General features: G+C 43.7%; 1 protein-coding gene across 7 annotated transcripts; it reads left to right on the top strand.

The window, feature by feature from the left end:
• The first annotated feature begins 2,258 nt into the window (after nt 1-2,258).
• STOX1 (storkhead box 1) lies at nt 2,259-20,791 on the top strand. 7 transcript variants are annotated; one of them, XM_064717207.1, is made up of 4 exons: nt 2,259-2,949; nt 13,058-13,280; nt 15,681-15,833; nt 17,289-20,789. In XM_064717207.1, exons 2-4 carry the CDS (start codon nt 13,121-13,123, stop codon nt 19,013-19,015), a joined length of 2,040 nt encoding a protein of 679 aa, XP_064573277.1. In that variant the 5' UTR covers nt 2,259-2,949; nt 13,058-13,120; the 3' UTR covers nt 19,016-20,789. The 7 variants fall into 7 exon arrangements, with proteins under 7 accessions (XP_064573277.1, XP_064573279.1, XP_064573281.1 ...); XM_064717211.1 differs by lacking the exon at nt 2,259-2,949 and adding an exon at nt 5,399-5,590 and having other exon boundaries at nt 15,719-15,833; nt 17,289-20,791; XM_064717208.1 differs by lacking the exon at nt 2,259-2,949 and adding an exon at nt 5,399-5,590 and having other exon boundaries at nt 13,170-13,280.
• Nucleotides 20,792-20,934: the final 143 nt, after the last annotated feature.

Here is a 20,934-nt window from a genome sequence, read left to right as displayed (position 1 = left end):
GTGTTCTGATGGGAATCCTGAGCTGGATTCCTTCCCAATGCCAGGTGTTCTGATGGGAATCCTGAGCTGGATTCCAGCCCAGTGCCACATTCCCAATGCCAGGTGTTCTGACAGGAAATGGGTTCCCAGGTTATTTTCTGAGGGACACAGTGCAGGGATGATTGGCTCAGTGGCTGTTCACATTTCATCACGCACAGCTGGGTAGGAGGAGGGGTTTGGAGGAGCAAAAACTGCAAGGAATCCCAGTCTGAAATCTCCCCACCCTGCTTTTCAGCAGATATCTTTCAAGTACCAATTTGCTTTTTTTGGTGGTGTACAGGATTTGAGTTTCAGTGGGGTTTTCTTCCCTGTATCGCTTAAATCTTTTTAGTTTTCCTGACACAGGATCATCCAGTTACATTCCTGTGTTATCATGCAAGGGGCAGAGACAGCTGGAGAAGTGCAGCCTTCATTTTTGGTCCCTTTTTAGCAGGGTGGGTGGTAGCCAGCAGGTCAGATGTAAAAAGCAGGAATTGCTGCCATTGCTGCCACATTTGTTGCAGGAATGAGCAGCTGGAGACAGAAGTGCCTGGCAGTGCTGCTCTCAAGGACACGCTTGTCTCACAGACCAAGCTGCTGTGCTGTAAAACACAGAGCACCAGGTGAAGGAAAAAAGGGAATTTTCCCTCCAGGTATCAGGTACACGCTGGGCAGATGCCTTGTTACACTCCCAGCTTGGACACTAATAGGAGCTGGAAGGGCTCCTGTCTGTTCCACAAGGGGTAATTTATATCTCCCATAAAAGACTTTCCTTTTCAGCCTCTCTCCTCATGCCTTGTTTTGTTGGAGTGCTATTCAGGTGAGTTAAACACTTCACTAACATTAAATGTAACTATTAGAACATTCATGTTGTGAAGTCTTGGGGAAGAGTTTGCAAAAGCAACTTCAGGGTGTTCATAAATAGAGAAAATGCTGCCTTTGTCAAGTATCCTCTCTGGTATAAAAAAGCCATATATAATGTGACTAAACAGGTGAAAATACAGATTAGCTGCTTACCACTATTGAACCTGATTTTTTTCTCTTCATGTTCCTCCTGAAATCAAGCTAAGAACTTTTTTTTCCCCTTTTTTTCCTTTTTTTTTCTTCTTTGAGTGGAGGGGGGATGTTTTCATTATAACAAGGAGAGGAAAAATGAGTGACTGTTGTACTGGGACACTTCTGGATGGCAGCACATCTGTAAATTCTCAGACCATCCATGACATCCAGTGATATGCTTGGAAAGAATGTGCAGTCAGCATTTCCAGCCTGGTGATTTGAGCATGTAGTGATGGGCACTACAATGTATAATGCTGTTATTATTATATTTTATATATATTATAATAGAGTCACACTATACCAACTCTGCTTTTGTCCATGGATTTCATGGACAAAATAGATTATATTATATTATATTATATTATATTATATTATATTATATTATATTATATTATATTATATTATATTATATTATATTATATTATATTATATTATATTATATTATATTATATTATATTATATTAATGATGTGACTTTTGGGTAGTAGTGGCTCAATATATAGTATTGGTAAAAGGTGGCTGTGCAGATGCTGTTCTGAGCAGTGAATAATTTTGTTATCTACTTCGCCCTTTAAAGAAAAGGAAGATTAATCCACTTAAGGTCTTATTTTCAATGAAGACAGATGAAAAAAGATTTAACACAACATGGAATTTAAGAACCATAAAAATTCCTTAATAGCACAGTGAGTTGGACACCAGGTCCCTCTGTGAAGGCAAGCTGTGCCCTTACCCTGTCTGGCAGGGATTTTGCAGGGGGAATTGGAAGGTGCAGAGCTCTGCAGGACAGGAACAACCTGTGCCAGTGCTGTCACCAGCAGGCAGGGCAGGGCTGGAGCTTGGCCCGGGCCCTGCCAGCCCTTCCCCAGTGTAATCTGAGACAGGGCAGGAGATCTCCCCGATCCTGGGGGAGAAGGGGAGGGAGCCTTTTGTCTCTGTGAAATCTCAGTGCAAAACAGAGGCGGGTTCCTCAAGGCCAGAGTGGGGAGCAGCAGGGACAGGGGGACAGCTGGGCCAAGGCTTGGCTGCAGGGCAGAGGCACAGAGAGCCAGTGCTGGAGCCCCCCGGTGCCACCGACTTCACTGGATTTCACTCTTCTGTCTGCATTGTGCGTGTGTGACCCCGGTGGTGACATCCTCCCGTGTGGAGCTGCCAGCAGAGGCCTCACCAGCTGGAGCACCAAACCACTCTGAGGGCAGGGTAACTCCTCCTCTGGCACTCTGTCACTTGGGAATCCTGGCAGGCAAAAACCCTGTGGCCAGGCTGCTGGGAAAGTGGTGAGCAAGCAGAGCACCAGCAGGACAGCTTTCTGAGAAGGCACAGCTTTCTGCAAAGGCACAGCTTTCTGAGAAGACACAGCTTTCTGCAAAGGCACAGCTTTCTGCAAAGGGACAGCTTTCTGCAAAGGCACAGCTTTCTGCAAAGGCACAACTTTCTGCAAAGACACAACTTTCTGAGAAGACACAGCTTTGTGCAAAGGCACAGCTTTCTGCAGAAGCACAGCCTTCCCATCAGTCTCACACTGGGCAAATTGGGTTTGCTGTTTGCTGATAGCCTGGTGACTGCTGAGTGCACTGCAAGGGTGACTGGGCCCTGGGTATTCAGGAGAAATGTGGTAGAAGCAGGTGTGCCAGGGTTCTGGTGTTTTGTTTCCTGGAAGAAGTGGCTGGATTTAACGTGTCTGGAGCCCCAGAGTGAGATGAGCTGCAAGGTGCATTCATAACCAGCGGAAGACTGAATTAGGTTCATTCTTTGTGGATGTTTTAAGCAAAGCATTGGAAAGAACGCTGGGGCTGGATGGGATGGATTGAGTCAGCACAAAGATTCCTGAGCCAGAGCTCCAGAACGTGCTGCTGCTGCTGCTGGAGAAGGTGAAAAGGTAAAGGGGGAGGGTGCAGGGCACCGAGGGAGGGGTGACAGCTGCCCTCTGGGGCAGGCACTGCTACTCTGAAATCAGCAGCTGCTTTTAGTCTTACATCCTCTGGAAATGCTCACACAAACACACACACACACAAAAAAACCAACCCTACAAAATGATCCTTATGATCCTTTAAACCTTTTCTAAAAATTTATAATGATGAAATAGCTAAGAGGAAATCAAGCTCAGATGCATTCAAGTTGCTACCCTAAATATCTAAATATTCACATTAGTATTTACTACATCATGCTGCTGAATGTTTATCCATCGTTTTCATTTGCTACCTGCAATTAGTACATGTGCAATTGACTGTTCTAGTGACCTCTGCAGTCTATAAAGAGACCAGGCTGCAATGAAGGGCTTGGTGTGCACACCAAGTACAGCTGAATGTTCTTAATGAAAGTTTGTCAAGAAAAGTCCTGTGAAATGTGATTGCAGAATACACCCACCAGCACCACAGTTGTGGGTCAGATTAAATTACTGCTCCTGCTACTGACTGCTGCCTCACAGCCCTTCAGTTTCACTCGGGCCATTGGTTTTGGTCAGTAAATGCCTCTGCAGTTCGGTATGCAGGGGTCATTAACCCTGGAGTGTGTTTTACTCTCGGTCCGTGGGGTTTGTGTCGGTCTGTCCTGCAGAATGCTGCTCTCTCTGTCCGACCTCCAGCAGAGGCAGCCACCACCCCAGCACCGCTGCAGTTCTGCACTTTTCAGAGTGCTTTGGGCACGGTCAGTGAGCGCTGCTCTCTGGGGAAGGTGCCACAGGAACACCGAGTTCTCACAATCAGCCTAGGGCAGGTGAGGGACACCCGAGCAGGGCAGCGCTGCTTTGTGGCAGCTCAGACATCATGGGAAGGGTTTGTGCTTTAACTTTGCCAGGATAAAGGATGGGAAGCATTGTGTGCTTTGGGCACGGTCAGTGGGCACTGCTCTCTGGGGAAGGTGCCACAGGAGTTCTAACAATCAGCCTAAGTGAGGTGAGGGACACCCGAGCAGAGCAGCGCTGCTTTGTGGCAGCTCAGACATCATGGGAAGGGTTTGTGCTTTAACTTTGCCAGGATAAAGGGTAGGACGCATTGTGTGCTTTGGGCACGGTCAGTGAGCGCTGCTCTCTGTGGAAGGTGCCACAGGAGTTCCCACAATCAGCCTAGGGCAGGTGAGGAACACCCGAGCGCTACTTTGTGGCAGCTCAGATACCAGCGTTCAGATGTGAAGCGTTTGTGCTTTAACTTTGCCAGGATAAAGGATAGGAAGCATTGTGTGCTTTGGGCACGGTCAGTGAGCGCTGCTCTCTGGGGAAGGTGCCACAGGAACACCGAGTTCTCACAATCAGCCTAGGGCAGGTGAGGGACACCCGAGCGCTGCTTTGTGGCAGCTCAGACACCAGCGTTCGGATGTGAAGGGTTTGTGCTTTAACTTTGCCAGGATAGAGGATAAGAAGCATTGTGTGCTTTGGGCACGGTCAGTGGGCACTGCTCTCTGTGGAAGGTGCCACAGGAGTTCTAACAATCAGCCTAGGGCAGGTGAGGGACACCTGAGCGCTGCTTTGTGGCAGCTCAGATACCAGCGTTTGCATGGGAAGGGTTTGTGCTTTAACTTTGCCAGGATAGAGGATGGGAAGCATCAACAACCCAACCGGGAATGCTGCAGTGGAGACATCAGCTCTCCAGCTCAGTAGTAACTCCTAGATACTTGGTGAGGTGCAAACAAATCTCTTTTCATTTGGATTTCCAAGGGTTAGTAGGGATTTACATAGCTGTTATATTTATTTGTACTTTTCCCTGACTGTAGCTCTGCAATCCTCTCTGTCTAGGGATGAATTATATCATAATTCATATCCATTCATATATCTTCATTCAATTCTATCTGGACGTGCATTTTACTTCATTTCAAGCAGGACTGGATGTTAGATCACAAAAGCTTTTTGTTGAAGCTAACTAGCAATTCTTCAAGAAAGAATTCAAAAACTGCACTTTTTGTCAAAGCAAGAGAAATTGCCAACTTTTGGAAGACTGAGGAATTCTTAATGATACATTTCAAAATGTTTAACAGGAAAATATCTGATGTCTAGCCTGTGTTATCCTTGGCTAGCTCAACCTCATTATTATTTCTTAACACTGTTTAACTTCAATCACATCATTCTTTTTTTCCTGCCTCTGGTATTTACCCTTCTTTCCCAATAATTTCTATAGAACAGCCACTCCCTGTTGCAGCCCCATTTTCTGGCTATACAATTTCTCTCTTCCTCACTAATTTCTCTGGTAACTTCACCGAGCTGGTAACATCTGTTAATGCCAGCTGGAGTTCATTTTCCCTAATCACAAATTCACCTGCTGCCCTCTTAACTCAATCCAGGTGTTAAAGAGAGGAGTTACAAGGAGCCAGAGTGCTTTGTTGGTCTCCATCTAAAATGCAGTAACATCTATAGGTGTGTTGGGAATGGTTCTCTCTTGTTCTAGTTAAGTTTTATATCACTGGTGAAAAATTATATGTTATTGCTGGTCTCCTGGGCATGATTTAGAGAACTTGACTCTGTTGGTTTTTACCTCCTTGTTCCCAGTAAGCTCTTTTCTGATGCACAGGATGGCAAGTTGAATACAAACGTAAGTTCAATAAATTAATTACATTATTTCCCCTATTATCCTGCCTCTTGCTGCAGAAACAGGCAAAGGAGTTTTTACAACTTAGAATTCTCTCACTTGTCTTTGTGAATTTCACTTTTTCTGATAATTAATGTTGAAGTGATGTTTTCATGATTTTACTTAAATTTCTGGAAGCTTTACTGAAAAAAAATCTATTTGAATGTCTTTATTTAGGTATTTTCTGATTTCAAATTATATATTCTATATATAATTTATATTCTTTCAAAAGTCATCATAATGGCCATTTTTCTGCTCTGGGTTACTTTTTTCACATTTCTTATATATATTTTGCTCTAGAAAAGCAAGTAGCAAGTTACACAACTGAAATGCAAAGGAGAATGTTTTATTGGGGTTTGGGTTTTTAAAAGAAATTGCCATCTTTAAAAAATGAAGCTACTGGTATCAGATTTGCTGTCTGTATTTAACACAGAGAGATTTGACTGCATTTTTAATCGATCTGCTCTCATGTATCTGTTTGCAATAATGAGAAATTCAAGAAGCCACTTGGGTTTTTCATGTTTCCTGACTAAAGGCTGGGATGTTGGGAACCCAGCAATGTGCTTCCTCGGAAACCTTTCCTGCACGTGTAGCAATAGCAGCATCTGCAAATTCCAGCAGCGTTTGTGAAATGTCACAAATACCTGGGTGTAGCAGGCGCCAGAAATAGAAATCACTCAGCCTGCAGTACCTGTATCCTTGGTTATGGTACACGAAAAGAGTTGGGAACGAGTTTCCAGACTCATGAGAACAATGAGCTTTTGAGGTTTTTCCTTTGAAATCCACCCGCGGTTGTTTGCTGGGCAGCAAGGGGCGTTTGGCACCGCGGTGGATTTTGCCCAGTCCCATTTCAGTGCAGAATTACCCAGACCCTGCTGCGGGCTGGGTTTACAGCCCTGGGCACCCCGAACTCCTCCTCAGGGCTTATCTCAACAGCATTCCTGGCTGTTGTTTCTATCAGAAGACGCTGTGGTCCCACAGATCGCTGCTCTTTATCCCAGCAGCTCAAACGAGCTTTGTTCTGGAGAAACACCCCGGGGCACTGGAATCCTGACTTTACAGAACAGGTACACCCGGACTCATACTGGTCACCAGAACTTTAATCAAATAAAGGGGAAATTCAGTCCCAAAATCTTGTAACCTACACAAACTGCCCTGCTTTTTCCCAGATAAAATCCAGAAATCTCTCTCTCTGATGGGGGTCTCATATAATGAATGGTACACACAGGACTGGGTAGGAGCTTTTATATTGTGCTTGGGATGTGGAGGGGAAGGGGAAAATCACGGCAGTTAGAATTTTCCTCAAAAGGTGAAGCGAATTTTAAAAACTCTTGATCTGATAACTCAGCAAACTCTGTAGGAATGCCGACACCTCTCTGTGGAGCATCTCCCGTGCTTAGCTGAGTTTTTCAGCCAATTGTTCACCAAACGAGGGGCGAACTGCTCCGTGCCACCCTTCCTGTCCAGCCCGGGGGGATGCACGCAGGGAATTGGAGCAGGGCACTCTCAGGTGAGATTAGACACAATTACAAACCCTCGATTTGAGCGCACTGACCTCCTGAGCGTTCGCAGAGGGGCACTGGGGTGACACTCCAGGAGGATGGGTCTCAGTAGCTGCTGGCTTGCTGTCCTTGGCGGTCACCAGCTCTTTCTGCCCTCCCAGCCTGCCCGCAGCATTCTCCTTGTGCCTGAACCGCCCCACTCCTTTGTGCTTCCTGTCGACTAGAAGAGAAAATACCAAAATGAAACATTTTTGCTTGGCCTACAGAGGCTGGATTTGCTGTCTGTTCAGCATCTCTCTCGCAGAACTATAAATTATTCACAAGGAAAGTTAAGAAAGCCCTGTCCTTTCCAGCTAGGCTGGAGCTGGGATGGGCATGCAGACTGGGATTTTTCTGTGCTGGTCACCTTTTCCAGTGAGGGCTCTGCTGCAGGCTGGAAATTTCTGTCTCTTGGGAAATATCCTGTTGGAGAGTGACATTGAAAGGACAGTGCACTTTTCTGTGAAGTGTCAAGTTTTATACGTTTTTGCTGGAGGTATTGAATGAACTGGAATGGGACCAGACAAGGAATTGTTTTGTGCTCTTGTTTGTGCATTTGTAGAGTTATCTGATAGGTCCAACTCCTCACTGTTCCTTGTGTGACTCCTGAGAACATAAGGAGAAGAGAAGCAGCTAAAAAATGGGCAGATAATTCCTGAAGCTGCTTTGATACACAAACAGAATCCCCATGATAGGAGAGGGATGGAATTGAATATCCTGAAAATGTTCAGCAACAGCTTAAGGAGTGCAGAGCACATGTTGTGCAGAACTGTGGCCTGCAATAACCTTTCAAAGAGCTGGCACAGCTTTGGGGAACTCTATCATTTCCCAGGTGTGACTGATTCAGTGTGCCCTGCCTGGCTGTGGGGCTCCTCATGCTCAGCTTCTCTGCACCAGCTTTTGGGAAGAGTTACAGCTGGGTATGTGAGCATTTCCTGCTTATTAGCAATTCTCAGAGGTGTTTAAAATGAGAGACAGATTCCTGTCCCCCAGCTACCTGGCAGGCTTTTAGATTTGTTTTCTATTGAGTAATTTAAATTTGTGCACAGCAATGAATGCCAGTGTCAGCTCGGTTCTGCTGCACATTTACTGGGGCCACAATGAAACTGTGGCCCTGGTTTCTGTCTGGCCTACAAAAGCTCTCTGGAGTGGATATTGTCTGTCAGGCACTGCAGTTGCACACAGGAACACACAACTCTCATGAGGATGGTGCCTCATGGGATTCCTTTCCTTTGGAGTCCCTTTCTCCCAGTGTCTTTCATCCTGCCCCACAAACAGGGATTTGTTTGTAGGTTTGCAAGTCAAAGGAGAATAATTTTGTATTTCAATGGTGCTGCTTCTGTGAAATGTAACTCACAGCATGCGGTCATGCTTTGCATTGAGCTGGTTAGGATTATTTAGAATTCGGTGTCTTTTTATTTTTATCAGGCCTGAAAAGAGTGGGTGACCTAAAATGGTGTTTTATTTTGCACTGCTGTGGATAGGCTGCCAAACATGAAGAACAGTTCGAGTTTCTAACAGTTTTGTTGTCAAACGCTGCTTAAAAAGTTATTTTCAGTAAGGTATGTGATTCAGAACTTACTTGCATATTCCGTTGTAACTGGGTTTTACCTGTTATCACAGCTGTTCCAGTGCTAACTCTGCTGATATATTTTAAGGAGGAAAAAAGGAAGAAAACATTTGTGCTCTTTGAAGGAGCTTTTTATCCACCTTGCTATTGTTTGCTTTTGATCTAATTCTCTTTTTGCAATAATTGTGTAAAACTTAGATTATTTCATCATGTTTAGTACCTAATTCTAGCTGGCATTTAGCCCTTACCACTGACATCAGTTTAGTGCATTTCCATATAAATTTCCATATAAAATTCTTAGCAAGGTGTTAATCCTGTATGACAAAAGCCCTTTCTCAGTAGAACATGCATTGCAGTAACCCTAAATGCTGTACTCAGATTACTGACTGAACTCACAGCAGCAAGGTACCAGGGCCTGTGATGTTCTTCAGAATCCTCATGCATTTACCAGATCTGCTCAGATTGAATCATTTGAAAGGTATAATCTGTAAAATCCCTTGTGCATGCAATTCTTTTCACACTACCCCAGCAGTAGTTTCTAATCACACTCTTTAGCAAGTACCACTGAAGAGAAGTATATATATTTTTTACAATAAGCTCCATTCAATTTAATTTACTCTGATTTTTTTTTTTAATAATCTGTAAGCAGATTAGCTGGAATGAATTTGGTATGTATTGTGTATTTCTTGGTGCTAAAGACTTTCAGCAGCAAAAGCTATTGCTTCTGTCTTTTGGGTGAGAAAAGAATTTTAAGAAAATAGGCTGAGCAGTGCTATATCCTCAGTCTTTTGAATTCTTGCACCTTGAATCATGAAAGGCAGATCTTAACTGCCTTAATGCTCTTAGAATCAGGGTCATTTAACAGGCCTACTTTTTTCTGTTTCAGTCAGATGAGGCAGTAGTTTGTGTTAATATAATGAAGTTAATGAAATAAACTGCATTAGTTTGTAGTGCTTCTGCTGTGGTTTTTGATATGGTGTCAGGATCAGAGACTTCATTTCAAGGCTGCTTTTAGCCTTTTCTCTACTGCCATCTTGCTTTAGCACACATCCTGTGCAGAGCCCCAGCACTAACAGTGAGCCCATGTTGGGGTCCCCAGCTGCATCTGGAGTTCAGCTATGCAGGAAAAGTTAATAGAGGAGCTATTTGTTTGAGAGCTGAAGAGAAAACCAGCAGTTGTGTCACATGGATGCTGCTTGGATGGTCTCACAGTGTGACCTCGTTTCTGTAACTCAGTGTTACCCCAGAAAGCCTGGCAGCTCCTGGAGGGCAGCAGTGCCCCTGTGCTGGGTCCCACAATTGTTCTACATTTTCAGCATCCCACAGACACATGCACATCTCTATAATTTCCTTTGGAGGCTTCACCTTGGTCTGTGGGATTCAACAAGCCAGTATCTTCACGGTAAGTGTTCTGCCAAAGTGGCTTTTGAAAAAGTATTTACTATTTACTGAGTCCTCTGCAACACAGTGGAGTTGCTTGGTTGCACTGTTGGTCTTCTGTGACATCCTTTTGGCTGAAATTTGGATTAACTGAAACATGGAAAGGGTGTTTTATAGCACTAAAGCCATGGAGACAGTATTGGGAACTGCAGAATAAAGTCCTTGAGTTCAAACCAGTGCTGTTTAATCTGCAGTGTCCAAACAATTCCTCTGAGACTTCTTATGGTGGTAAAGATGCTGCTTTTCATTTCTAAACAGGTTTGGTTTGTTTTTCCCTGTGAACCATAAATTGCAGCCTAATGAAAGGGTGCAGAAAGTTATTTTCTAGCAAAGGGGACATCCTTAAAGTTGGATATCCACTTAGGGAGAGTGGAAGAAAAAGTGGCTGTGCACATCCATCAACTTCCCAGGCAGGTGTGAAGTTGCCCCTACAGCATTAAAGTCCTGTTCTCAGCTGAAAGGAAAACCTCCCTGCCATGGGATTTGTCCCAAAACAAGATCTTGGGCCTGTTTAGTTTCGTGTTATTTGTTATCTCCTTGCAATGAATGTTTTGAATCAATCTGTCTTTTCCACCAAGCCTGACACTAAATGCTGAAACAGTTAAAGATGACCTTCCTTGCTATCAGCTGTGCTCTGTGTGCTCAATGCATACATGAATTGACTTAAAAGCCATCACCATGCTACATTATATGAAAAATAATGATCTGCAGTGCTGCTACTCATAGTAGAATTTTTTCTGCCAGTTCTGCAGTGAATGCCCCAAAGGTGGCTGTGCTTATGCAGTTCTGCTTGTTGGCTTTTGTGAAATGCAAGTCCCTGGGCACCCTGGGCTGTGCTTATGCAGTTCTGCTTGTTGGTTCTTGTGCCAGCTGGGGTGAAATGCAGATCCCTGGGCTGTGCTCTCTTGGCCAGTGCATTTGGAGCTGCATTCCTGCCTGTGTGCTCAGTTTGTGCAGTTTGAAACCTGCTCCCAGGATGCTCTCAGCACCCACCTGGACACATCAGTGGCCTTGCTAAGGGCTGAAGGGGTTAATCTCTTTGGAAATTAGAGATATTCCACTGGCAAAAGCTGACCCCCTGTGCTCTGTGGTGGTGCTCACAGGGCTCCCAGGATGAGGGAAGAGATGAGGATCTGACTCCATGGTTCAGAAGGCTGATTTATTATTTTATTATATATATATATATATAATATTAAAACTACACTAAAAGAATAGAAGAAAGGATTTCCTCAGAAGGCTAGCAAGCAAGAAGAAGAATGATAACAAAGGCTTGTGACTGACAGAGTCTGAGCCAGCTGACTGTGATTGGCCATTAATTAGAAACAACCACACGAGCCCAATCCCAGATGCACCTGTTGCATTCCACAGCAGCAGATAACCATTGTTTGCATTTTGTTCCTCTCAGCTTCTCAGGAGGAAAAGACCCCAAGGAAAGGATTTTCCATAAAAATGTCTGTGACAGTGCTCAGTTTAGGAAAACTGTACCACACTGAGTGTATTGGTGTCTGCTGTGTGATTTGTTCCTGTCTGGGCACTTGGGCAGAGGTTGCAGGAGAGAGCTCTTCCTGTTCTTCCTTGTTCTCACCATATCTGCCTGTGGGGGTTTTTATTATCTGGTGAAAGAAATTATGGCTCTAGGTTGCCATTAGCACTGACATTGGAGTAAGGATTTCATGATGGCTCTTGGGTAGGAACCTCAGAGAGCACTTAGAAGTCGTATTTCCAAAAATTCATAACACTTGCACTTGGGAATAGAGTTCACACTTTCATGTGTTGTTGGGAAGGCAGAAAAAGTGGTTGCCTTTTGTTGGTTTTGTTTACTTCTTATTATTAAGTTGCACGGCATCATCCTTTGAAAGTTGCAAGGAATAAAAAGTTAATAAGAACTTAGTAAGGATAAGTTAATCACAGAAAGTTTGGGACTGTAAAAACCAGAAATTGTGACCAAATGGAGGGCACTCTTTGCCTAAATGTCCTGAGTACTTGTGCCAAAATAGAGTTTCTCTGTTATGTACTTACAATTGAAAATGTTAATTTTAACTGCCTTTATAATCTATATAGAATTTTTATTCATTACTAAGAACACATCTTGTAAACTCATCAATGTTCAAAAAGGGTTTTGCTAGAGTTCCCAACTTGCTATGATGTTCTTATTAACATTTTATTCCTTAAAAATCTTTAATATGTGATTTTTGCTGTAAAATGTGATTATGATGCACTCTAGTCTATAGAAAATTCTTTAGCTATAATATGTGATTTTTGCTGTAAAATGTGATTATGATGCACTCTAGTCTATAGAAAATTCTTTAACTATATGTGATTTTTGCTATAAAATGTGATTATGATGCACTGTAGTCTATAGAAAATTCTTTAACTATGATATGTGATTTTTGCTATAAAATGTGATTATGATGCACTGTAGTCTATGGAAAATTCTTTAGCTATGATATGTGATTTTTGCTATGTGATTATGATGCACTCTAGCCTATAGAAAATTCTTTAGCTATAATATGTGATTTTTGCTATGTGATTATGATGCACTCTAGTCTACAGAAAAGCAGAAGCCTTGCAGTTGGCAGCAGTACTGCTCTTGCTTATGATCTTCTGCAAAATTGAATTACATCAAACAAGCCAAGGCTCTCATGCAGAGGATCTGTGGCATCTTTTGTATAATCCATTCCATGATAGGTTCTCCCAGCTAGAGAAACACCAATCTTCTATTTCCACACGCTGTGTCTTCTCTGCCCATCAGATGTTTTAGGGTTTTTTCTGGAATGGATTTACTCCTAGCCCTTTATTGTTCTGCAAACAGTTTACCTGAACTCCTAAGAAGAAAATTGAGTGCTGTTGTAACAAATGCTTCTCTGTTCAATTCCCCAGAATCAGCCTGGGTTTCACCCAGATCAACTTGTCTTGTGTGTAATTTTTCTGAATAGCCTGAAGATGCAACTGTTAAACAACTCAGTGAAAAATGATAATGCTCACATTACAGAGATGGAAGAAAAATCGCTTTGTGCTACTCAAGAGTCTCCAGAGGCTTTTCTGTGTGCTGAGTTCTGTTACCCAATGCTCACATTACAGATGATTTCCCACTCTGTGACCAGTAAGTGCTCCAAAAAGGGCATTCTTGGGTTTTAGGTGTCCAGGTAATGAGCAGAGCTTGAGCAGACTGATGGATAGTAAAGCAAGCTGAAGGATAAGAATAGCAGAGCCCTGGGCAGCTGCTTTAGTTCAGGTGGCTCTGCAAAAGCTGCAGAGATGGAGGGTGGGAGGTGCAGGGCTTGCTGCATTCACACCAGCAGGGGAGAATTTGGGTTCTTGGCTGCTGTGCCCTCACAGAGGTGTGAGCAAGGCCCTCCTGAGACTATGAAAACACCAGGAAGGTGATTGTCATCACATTTATGCAGAGTAAGTGATCAGGGCATTCTGCAGAGGGCTTTGAGCTGTAAAAGGGCAGACACTAAGGAGCTTTAATGAGAATGGTGTTCTGGTGATCTTGCATCAGGCCTATGAGGCACAGCTTGCACAAATTGATAAATCTTCTCCATGTGCAAATCCAAGGGATGCAGCTTTTTAGTATTTCCAATGAACTTGGGAGACTGTTTGAAGCACAACAGCAGTTATTTAGCTATGCAAAGTAAATCTACAAAGTTTTTCATAAGAACTTGATAGATACTTGTAGGGGTGCTGCCTGGGCCTTATCAATATCACCAATGATCTAATTCTTGCTTTCACAATTTCAGATTGTATTTCAAAGTCAGGAGAGAATGATATCTAATATTTATATTGTTAGCACTTGTGCACTATTGACTCTGCAACATTTTACACTTGTGTTCAAACATGGTTTTAGATTTTTTAAAATTCCTTCAGTATCAAGCTAGCTTTGGTTTAATGCTTTGAATATTATTCTGAAGCAGCCTTCCCTGAGTGGAGGCACGGGATTTGATGCTGCAGAACAGATACACACAACAACAGCAAGATAATAACTATAAAGATAATGAACAAATTTTAATTACACTTGGTATTTTACTCCTTAGCAGCCTGGTGCTCTGCAGGAACAAATGGTCAAGTTGGCAGCAGCACAGTGTGCCCACAGCAAACTATTCACAGGAGTAATTTCTGAATGCTCATGGCCTTTCCCATAGCAAAAGAAAGCTTGCAATGCTTTCTGCACCTGCAAGGAGTTTCCTAGCAACACCACCGGGCAAACTGTGTGCCAGGATTTTCTTCTCAGAGCTCTTTTTGTTGAATATAGCAGCAGTTGTAAAACAAAGGTCAAGAGCAACTTCAGCTCTTCAAAGCAATGTTGTGCATTACATTTACTCAGAGGAGTGTTTGTGTTGCAGTTCTCTGCCTGGAGGATAAATATTGGGTTACAGTGTCATCCAATAGACAAGGGTGGTTCAGTTAAACGTGAACACAGCTTAATCTAAAATGTCACTTTTTACTTGGGGAGATTCCTGTTAGTGTTTAACAGTGGGTTACCCTGTGAAGGAAGCAGAGTCCCTGCTGCCTGCCAGCACAGAGCATCACCTGGGCAGGAACAGAGCTTCAGTCTGACTGCAAAAAGAAGAAAGGGAGTTTTGGTTTTTGTTTTATCTGGGGAGGTGTCTGCAGTCACGGTCTCACTGTGTGCACGGAGCTCAGGTGAGTCCCTGCAGGGCAATCCTTATTTCAGCTGCAGCACACACAGGTACCAGGTCAGGAGTGCCTGCTGGGCCTGTCCCAGAGTTTATCTGGGTGTTTTAATGGATGGGGAGTTCAGGTGAGGGACCCCAACCCTCTGGGCTGGGCTTGCAGAGCTACTGGGGAAGATGGGCCACACTTTTGGTCCCTCCAAACTTCTGCTTTTGTCATGCAGAATAAGAATAATGCTTTTGTCTCTTATCAGGACAGATAGTGAGGTAGCCTAAAAAATGCATGCAGTTGTAATAAGAGTTTTTGCTCTCTACCCAGTTTACTAAATAATCTCTAGTTCTAGAACCCAGTCTAAAAGTGGCATTTTACCATTTGTATTCAATTTTATGTGCATTTATATTCAATTTTTATGACAAGGGACAAAGCCTAATACTTGTATCTTTTTCCTTGTGTTCTGGCTTGGTGAAAGCATTTTGTACTTAGATCATTGGATGTTGACCTTTTCCCCATTAGCTACTTGGAGAAATGCAGGTTCTGCATGGTTTAACGTGTAAGCAGTCTTCTAAAAAATCAGCAGGCATCAGAAATAATTCTGTCTCTCAGCTCTCTGTTTATTAACCCAAATTATGGCTTTGGCTGGAATTTTATACCAAACAAACTAACGTGCTTAAGGCAACCTTGTGTTTCCTTCATTGCAAAGGCTCTTGACAAGTGCCAGCACCACCTCCCTCCTCTCACAAATATTTCTGAGTAATTTGCCAAAGAAAATTAGCTGGGGATAAGGGAAATTTTCAGTGGAAATCTTTCAGAGCTAATAGAAAAAAAAAATGCACAATTCCAATCAAAAAATTTTCTTTTCTTTCAGGTGATGTGAGCCCTGCTCTGATGAATCCTCTCTCGCAGCCAGGCTCTGTTCCTTTGGCACAAGGAATATGCTGGACCATATCAGGCATGAATGCAGAGCATGTGGTGGTCACTCAGGAAACTCTAATGGAGCAGTTACAGAAAAATTACCCAGGTAACTTCTTTGTTTCTCCCTCCTTTAAAAAAGTGGCTGTACCATCAAGCTTGAGTTTCTGATGTTGGATCAGGGAATGCTCACAGGCAAAGCTGGCAAGGTGAAGGAGGAGTGAACAGGGAACTGGTGGATAAATGAATGTGCAAACTTCTCATCAATCTGTGAGTGTCACTGCACTGACTTGAATGCAGTCCTTTCCACAGATTTAATGAATCTTTGAGAATCTGAGGGAGCTGGCTGTAGTTAAGAGTGTGCCCTTTTAGGGGGTGGGGAAGCACAGATGTGGCATTTAGGTGCTAGACATGGAACAGCGTAAAATAGACTCTTAGATCACAGAGACTGCCTTTAAGAGCCAGGAACACAGCTGACTTTGCCAAGGGACTGGGTAGGAGTCTACATCTGGTGTTAGCTATCAAAAACTATAACCAGCCTCAAATTCAGGTTTGTTGGTTGTATTCTAACTCTTTCCTTCCTGAGAGGAAATTACTTACACTAAGTGATCTTTAGTTCTTCACTTCTAGCCCAACTGGTTGGAGCATGGTGCAAATAATGCCAAGGTTGTGCATTTGATTCCTATACAGACCAGTCACTTAAGAGCTGGGCTTGATGATCCTTGTGGTCCCTTCCAACTCAGAATATTCTGTGATTCTGAGGGGGTGGCAGCCACTTCCCTTAATATCTGAGAAATATCCCATTTCCCTTAGATGTGCAATATCAAAGTGTTATTGTGATGGAGACTTTGACCAGGCTCATTCTGGCCTTCTCAGGAGGCTGCTTTGTCTGATACTGAGCTGCTTCTTTTGAATTCTCTTAATATTACACCTCTGTGAATGTTACAGGCTGATCTGGTGGGCATTTTAACCAGTGGGAAAAATATTAATGCAACCCCACAGAGTGGCACAGAACCATGCCAGGAGTGTGTTGCACTGTGATAACCACAAGGCAGAATGTGTAGGTCAGCCAGAAGTAGCATTCTCAAAGTTTGTAGGGTCTGGAGGTATTTTTGCTGTGTTTTCACCTTGCTGGAAGTTCTGAATTTGGTGGGCAGGAGGTCAGCTGTGACCAGACTAAGGACTCTGAGACACCTGATGGAAAACTGCAGCTGAGCCCAGTCTCAGTGAGGTAATAAACTGACATCTGACCAAACTACACCAGAAACTTCAGAGTGTGATGAAAGCCATGTTAAATAACATGCCAGGAGGGAAATGCTTTGAACAAGAGGTTGTTTGCTTTGTACCTGGCAGAAAGTCTCTCTCATGAATATCATGTTCTGACAGACACAAAGACAACATCCTTGCTCCCTCACAGAGGTGCTGCAGTGGCAACACAGCTAAATGCTTTACTATTTCATTTTCAGATTATTTTAGGGCTGTTGTACGAGAGAGATCTTTTAGCCAGCATCCATTTTATTTGAAAGCTTGTTACTGATTTGAAGTATCTGTCTCTTTGTTCTAGGCATTGCAGTGCCCTCCCACAATGCATTATATAATATCCTTGGTGCTCTAATTAAGGAAAGAAAAATCTATCACACAGGAGAAGGATATTTCATTGTGACTCCCAACACTTACCTCATCACAAATGGTGCCACAGAAGACAACAGAAGGATCCTGTTGGAGGACAGCTGTTGCTGTTCATCCCCTTCCATCACTGACCTGGTAAACATGAAGGGCTGTGCAGACCTAGTGAAAGAAAGCACTCCTAGAGAACCCTGTTACAGATCCTGCCATTGCTTCCCTGACCAAAATCAGCTCTGTGAGCAAAGGCAAGGGCAGGTGAGGAGCCATGGATCTATTGCAGAGGGACAGAGAGGCTGCAGTGAATTGAAGGCTTCAGTTCCAACTCAAGTCATCTCCACATCTGCTGAGAACCATTCCTGGGACACCATCAAATCCCTGACATCTGTGAAAGCAAAACTGAAAAGCAAAATGTTTGGCCTTGGCCACGTCTGGAGAAGTGGTTCTAAGCAAGAAAAACACAAGAAGGAGTACTCCACTTTCTCAGGCCAGTTTCCTCCCCAGGAGTGGCCAGTCAGGGATGAAGATGACCTGGACAACATTCCACGTGATATTGAACATGAAATCATCAAGCGAATTAACCCCACTCTTACCGTGGATAATTTGATTAAACACACAATATTAATGCAGAAGTTTGAGGAGCAGAAAAAACGCAGCAGTGAAGAGAAAAAATACATCAGTAATGGTACCTTGGCTGAAGTGCCAGCACTCAGGCAAAACCATCTCTCAAAGGATTGTATTCAAAGGGCACCAAGAAAAACAGCAAAACACACCAGGAAAACCAGATCAAAGAGGGAAAAGCAGATGAGCAGGAAATGTCACAGACAGAAGGTAACACCCCACAATGTGCAACTGGCAGAGAGCTTTTCCCTGCCCAACAAACCCCAGGAGCCACCTGCTGCAGCAGTGCAATCCCAGGGGATCTACAAGAGGCAGATTAAGAATCCTTTCCAGGGTCTGCCATGGAGAGCTCGCAGCTTTCCTGCCAGGGGGCACCAGGGTGGTGCCAACAGCCAGCTCCAGTGCCAGACTCACAACCAAGGAAGGGCTTCCCAAAGGCCACAGCCCTCAGGACCCTTTGGCTGTGAACCTGAAAGGCTGGGGGCAGAAAGTGAGGCTGGCAAAGCCAAGCAAAACAACCCACTCCATGCTCATAGGTCTGACCTTCAAATAAAACCAGACAGTTTCAGTGAAAGTGGTGGCTATCCACAAGGCAGTAATGTGCAAATAGGTAACAGAAGGAGATACTTCCTGGAGAGTAATATTTGTGAAGAAAATGTCTATAAAAGAACAATAAAAAAGAAATCCCCTTGCTCCTACACTGAAGATAATGGAGTGTGCAAAGAGGATGCAATATATAAAACAATATATAAAACCAGATTTCCATCCCACCTGAAAGATGAGCATTGCAGATGCAAAGCAGACACTGTAGGTGAGCTCTTAGATCGAACAGCCAGTGACTTTCAAAATGTCCATCTTTCCAATTGCACAGCCAGTGTTACCCTGGCCCCCAAAAACGGTGTGACATACAGAGCAAAGACTGATACAAAGAGTGAACTTCTATTTAACCATCCTGGATCAAGGGAGCTGGAAAGGGAAGGGTTCACTGCTAACTCCCATCTTCTGTACCAAAAGGGACACCATGGTGCCACCTGTGTGTTTTCATGAGGCAAGAAAGCAGCACAAGTTCTGTCCTGCAGGTAGAGATAACCTAGGACAGAAATGTTTACAAAAATGAGGTTTGATAAATTCAGTGTTAAACAGTGTTGTTTGCAGGCTCAGCTCCCACAGATCTCCCCATGTGACACTGGATATTGTCACAGACTCTCCAGCTGGACATAAAGAACAGAGATCCAGCAGAAATTTAAAGCAGAAAACACCATTTGACTTGCTCCCAATGTGTACATCACCTGGGCTTTCACAGTGTACATTTTGCCTGTAACTACAGCTGAAAATCCCTTAATGGAAAATAAATTGCTATGAAACAAACTTTTATACAGAGACCACCAAAATTTAACTAAATTGGCAAAAATCTATGTTAAAAGCTACATCTTTTTTTTTTTTTTAACAGCAACACATTCTTAATATCTTAAATGTGTGGTATTTAACTGTAATTAAACCATTGGAGTCCCCATTAGATTTGTACTGTCCCCTGGAGAAGGCACAAACCACAAACTCCAGTTTCTAAGGGAATCCTGCTAATTGTTCATCTTTCCCTTGGCTGTGCACCCTTCCAAGCACATTTCCTGTGCATTACTTGGACATGAAGACTTGAAATCTTCAGCAAAATGTATTTTTCAGAGGATCATTTTGACTGTGTGTACATATGCCCATCGGTGGCACTAAAAACCAAGCCAGCTCAGTTCATCTTTGGAATGTGGAGTCTGATTTGTAATAATTATATTGTTTTAGGTGGACTGAAAAGAAGATGAAGCTTCCTGCCAAATTCTAAAAGTACAAATAACAATGCAAAAAGTAGGACAAGTGAAAGGACAATTGCAACAAATTTTTGCAATTGCTTCCTTCATCTAACTCTGGTTGTGAATATTTGATTATTTTTTAATGAGGTTGGAAAACTTTCCCCTTGTAACAAGGTAACCATGGAGCTGGTCACATCAGTGAGGCAGTCTCTAAATCAAAGCTGTTAAAATTTTTGATAGTGTTTGGAGAGGTCATGTGTCTTTTGTTTGCCCTCATCTTTAATTATTTTTTTGTGTGTCCTCGTGATAATAAAAGTGAGAACTGGCATTCTTCACTGAGACCACAGCACTGACCTGCAGGGGGTTTGTTTCTGCAATAGGAACTGCTGTTGGCTGTTTCACACTGTAACTCTGCAAAGTGTGAAATCAGCACGTGCTTCACTTTCCCCGCTAGAAAACAGAACAAATGAACTGCACACGCACCTGGTGCTACAACATTTCCTTCACTGCCAAGGTTCTCTGCCCGTGTCCTGCAGCACCCTCAGCTATCCATCCTCAGTGTGTGTTTGTGTCTGTCGGGCAGGGTTTGGGCTCTGTAAATGAAGCTTTGGCAGAGCCAGCAGCTGAGGTGCCACTGCTGTGGGTTTGGGCTCTGTAAATGAAGCTTTGGCAGGAGCAGCAGCTGAGGTGCCACTGCTGTGGGTTTGGGCTCTGTAAATGAAGCTTTGGTAGAGCCAGCAGCTGAGGTGCCACTGCTGTGGGTTTGGGCTCTGTAAATGAAGCGCTGGCAGAGCCAGCAGCTGAGGCCGGTGCCACTGCTGAGGGCCAGGCCCTGCTCTGCTCCTGCCCTCCCATTCCCTCAGGAATCCACATCCCCGCAGCTGCCAGGATTCCTTCACACATTTTCCTTCACACATTTTACTTCCCAAGGCTAATTTGGACTTCTTCCTCTCGATTTATCTACGAGCAGGTTGTGCAGGGCTCATGCTGCGCATCACCACAGGCTTGTGGGTTTTAAATCTCAGTCATTAGGTCACACTGCCCTTTCCTGCTTCAGACTTTTCACTGCTACCGAACGCCTCTCTGCGGTAGTTTCGGAGGCTGAAGCCGTCAGTTTGTAAAGCTGCCGGAGGTTTGCTCTGGGGACGGCAGGGCCTGGCGGGGCCG

Source organism: Zonotrichia leucophrys, chromosome 6 (assembly GCF_028769735.1).
Source record: "Zonotrichia leucophrys gambelii isolate GWCS_2022_RI chromosome 6, RI_Zleu_2.0, whole genome shotgun sequence".
NCBI classification, from domain to species: Eukaryota; Metazoa; Chordata; class Aves; order Passeriformes; family Passerellidae; genus Zonotrichia; species Zonotrichia leucophrys.
The sequence above is the reverse complement of the archived record's forward strand: the minus strand, read 5'-3'. Positions and strand labels throughout refer to the sequence as shown.

What these genes read in the sequence shown, in the direction of transcription:
- STOX1 (XM_064717206.1), top strand. Translation starts at nt 13,121, where the DNA reads ATGCAACTGTTAAACAACTCAGTGAAAAATGATAATGCTCACATTACA. An exon ending in GATTTCCCACTCTGTGACCA is followed by an intron (nt 13,281 to 15,680) that starts GTAAGTGCTCCA and finishes CTTTTCTTTCAG; the next exon opens with GTGATGTGAGCCCTGCTCTG. An exon ending in GTTACAGAAAAATTACCCAG is followed by an intron (nt 15,834 to 17,288) that starts GTAACTTCTTTG and finishes TCTTTGTTCTAG; the next exon opens with GCATTGCAGTGCCCTCCCAC.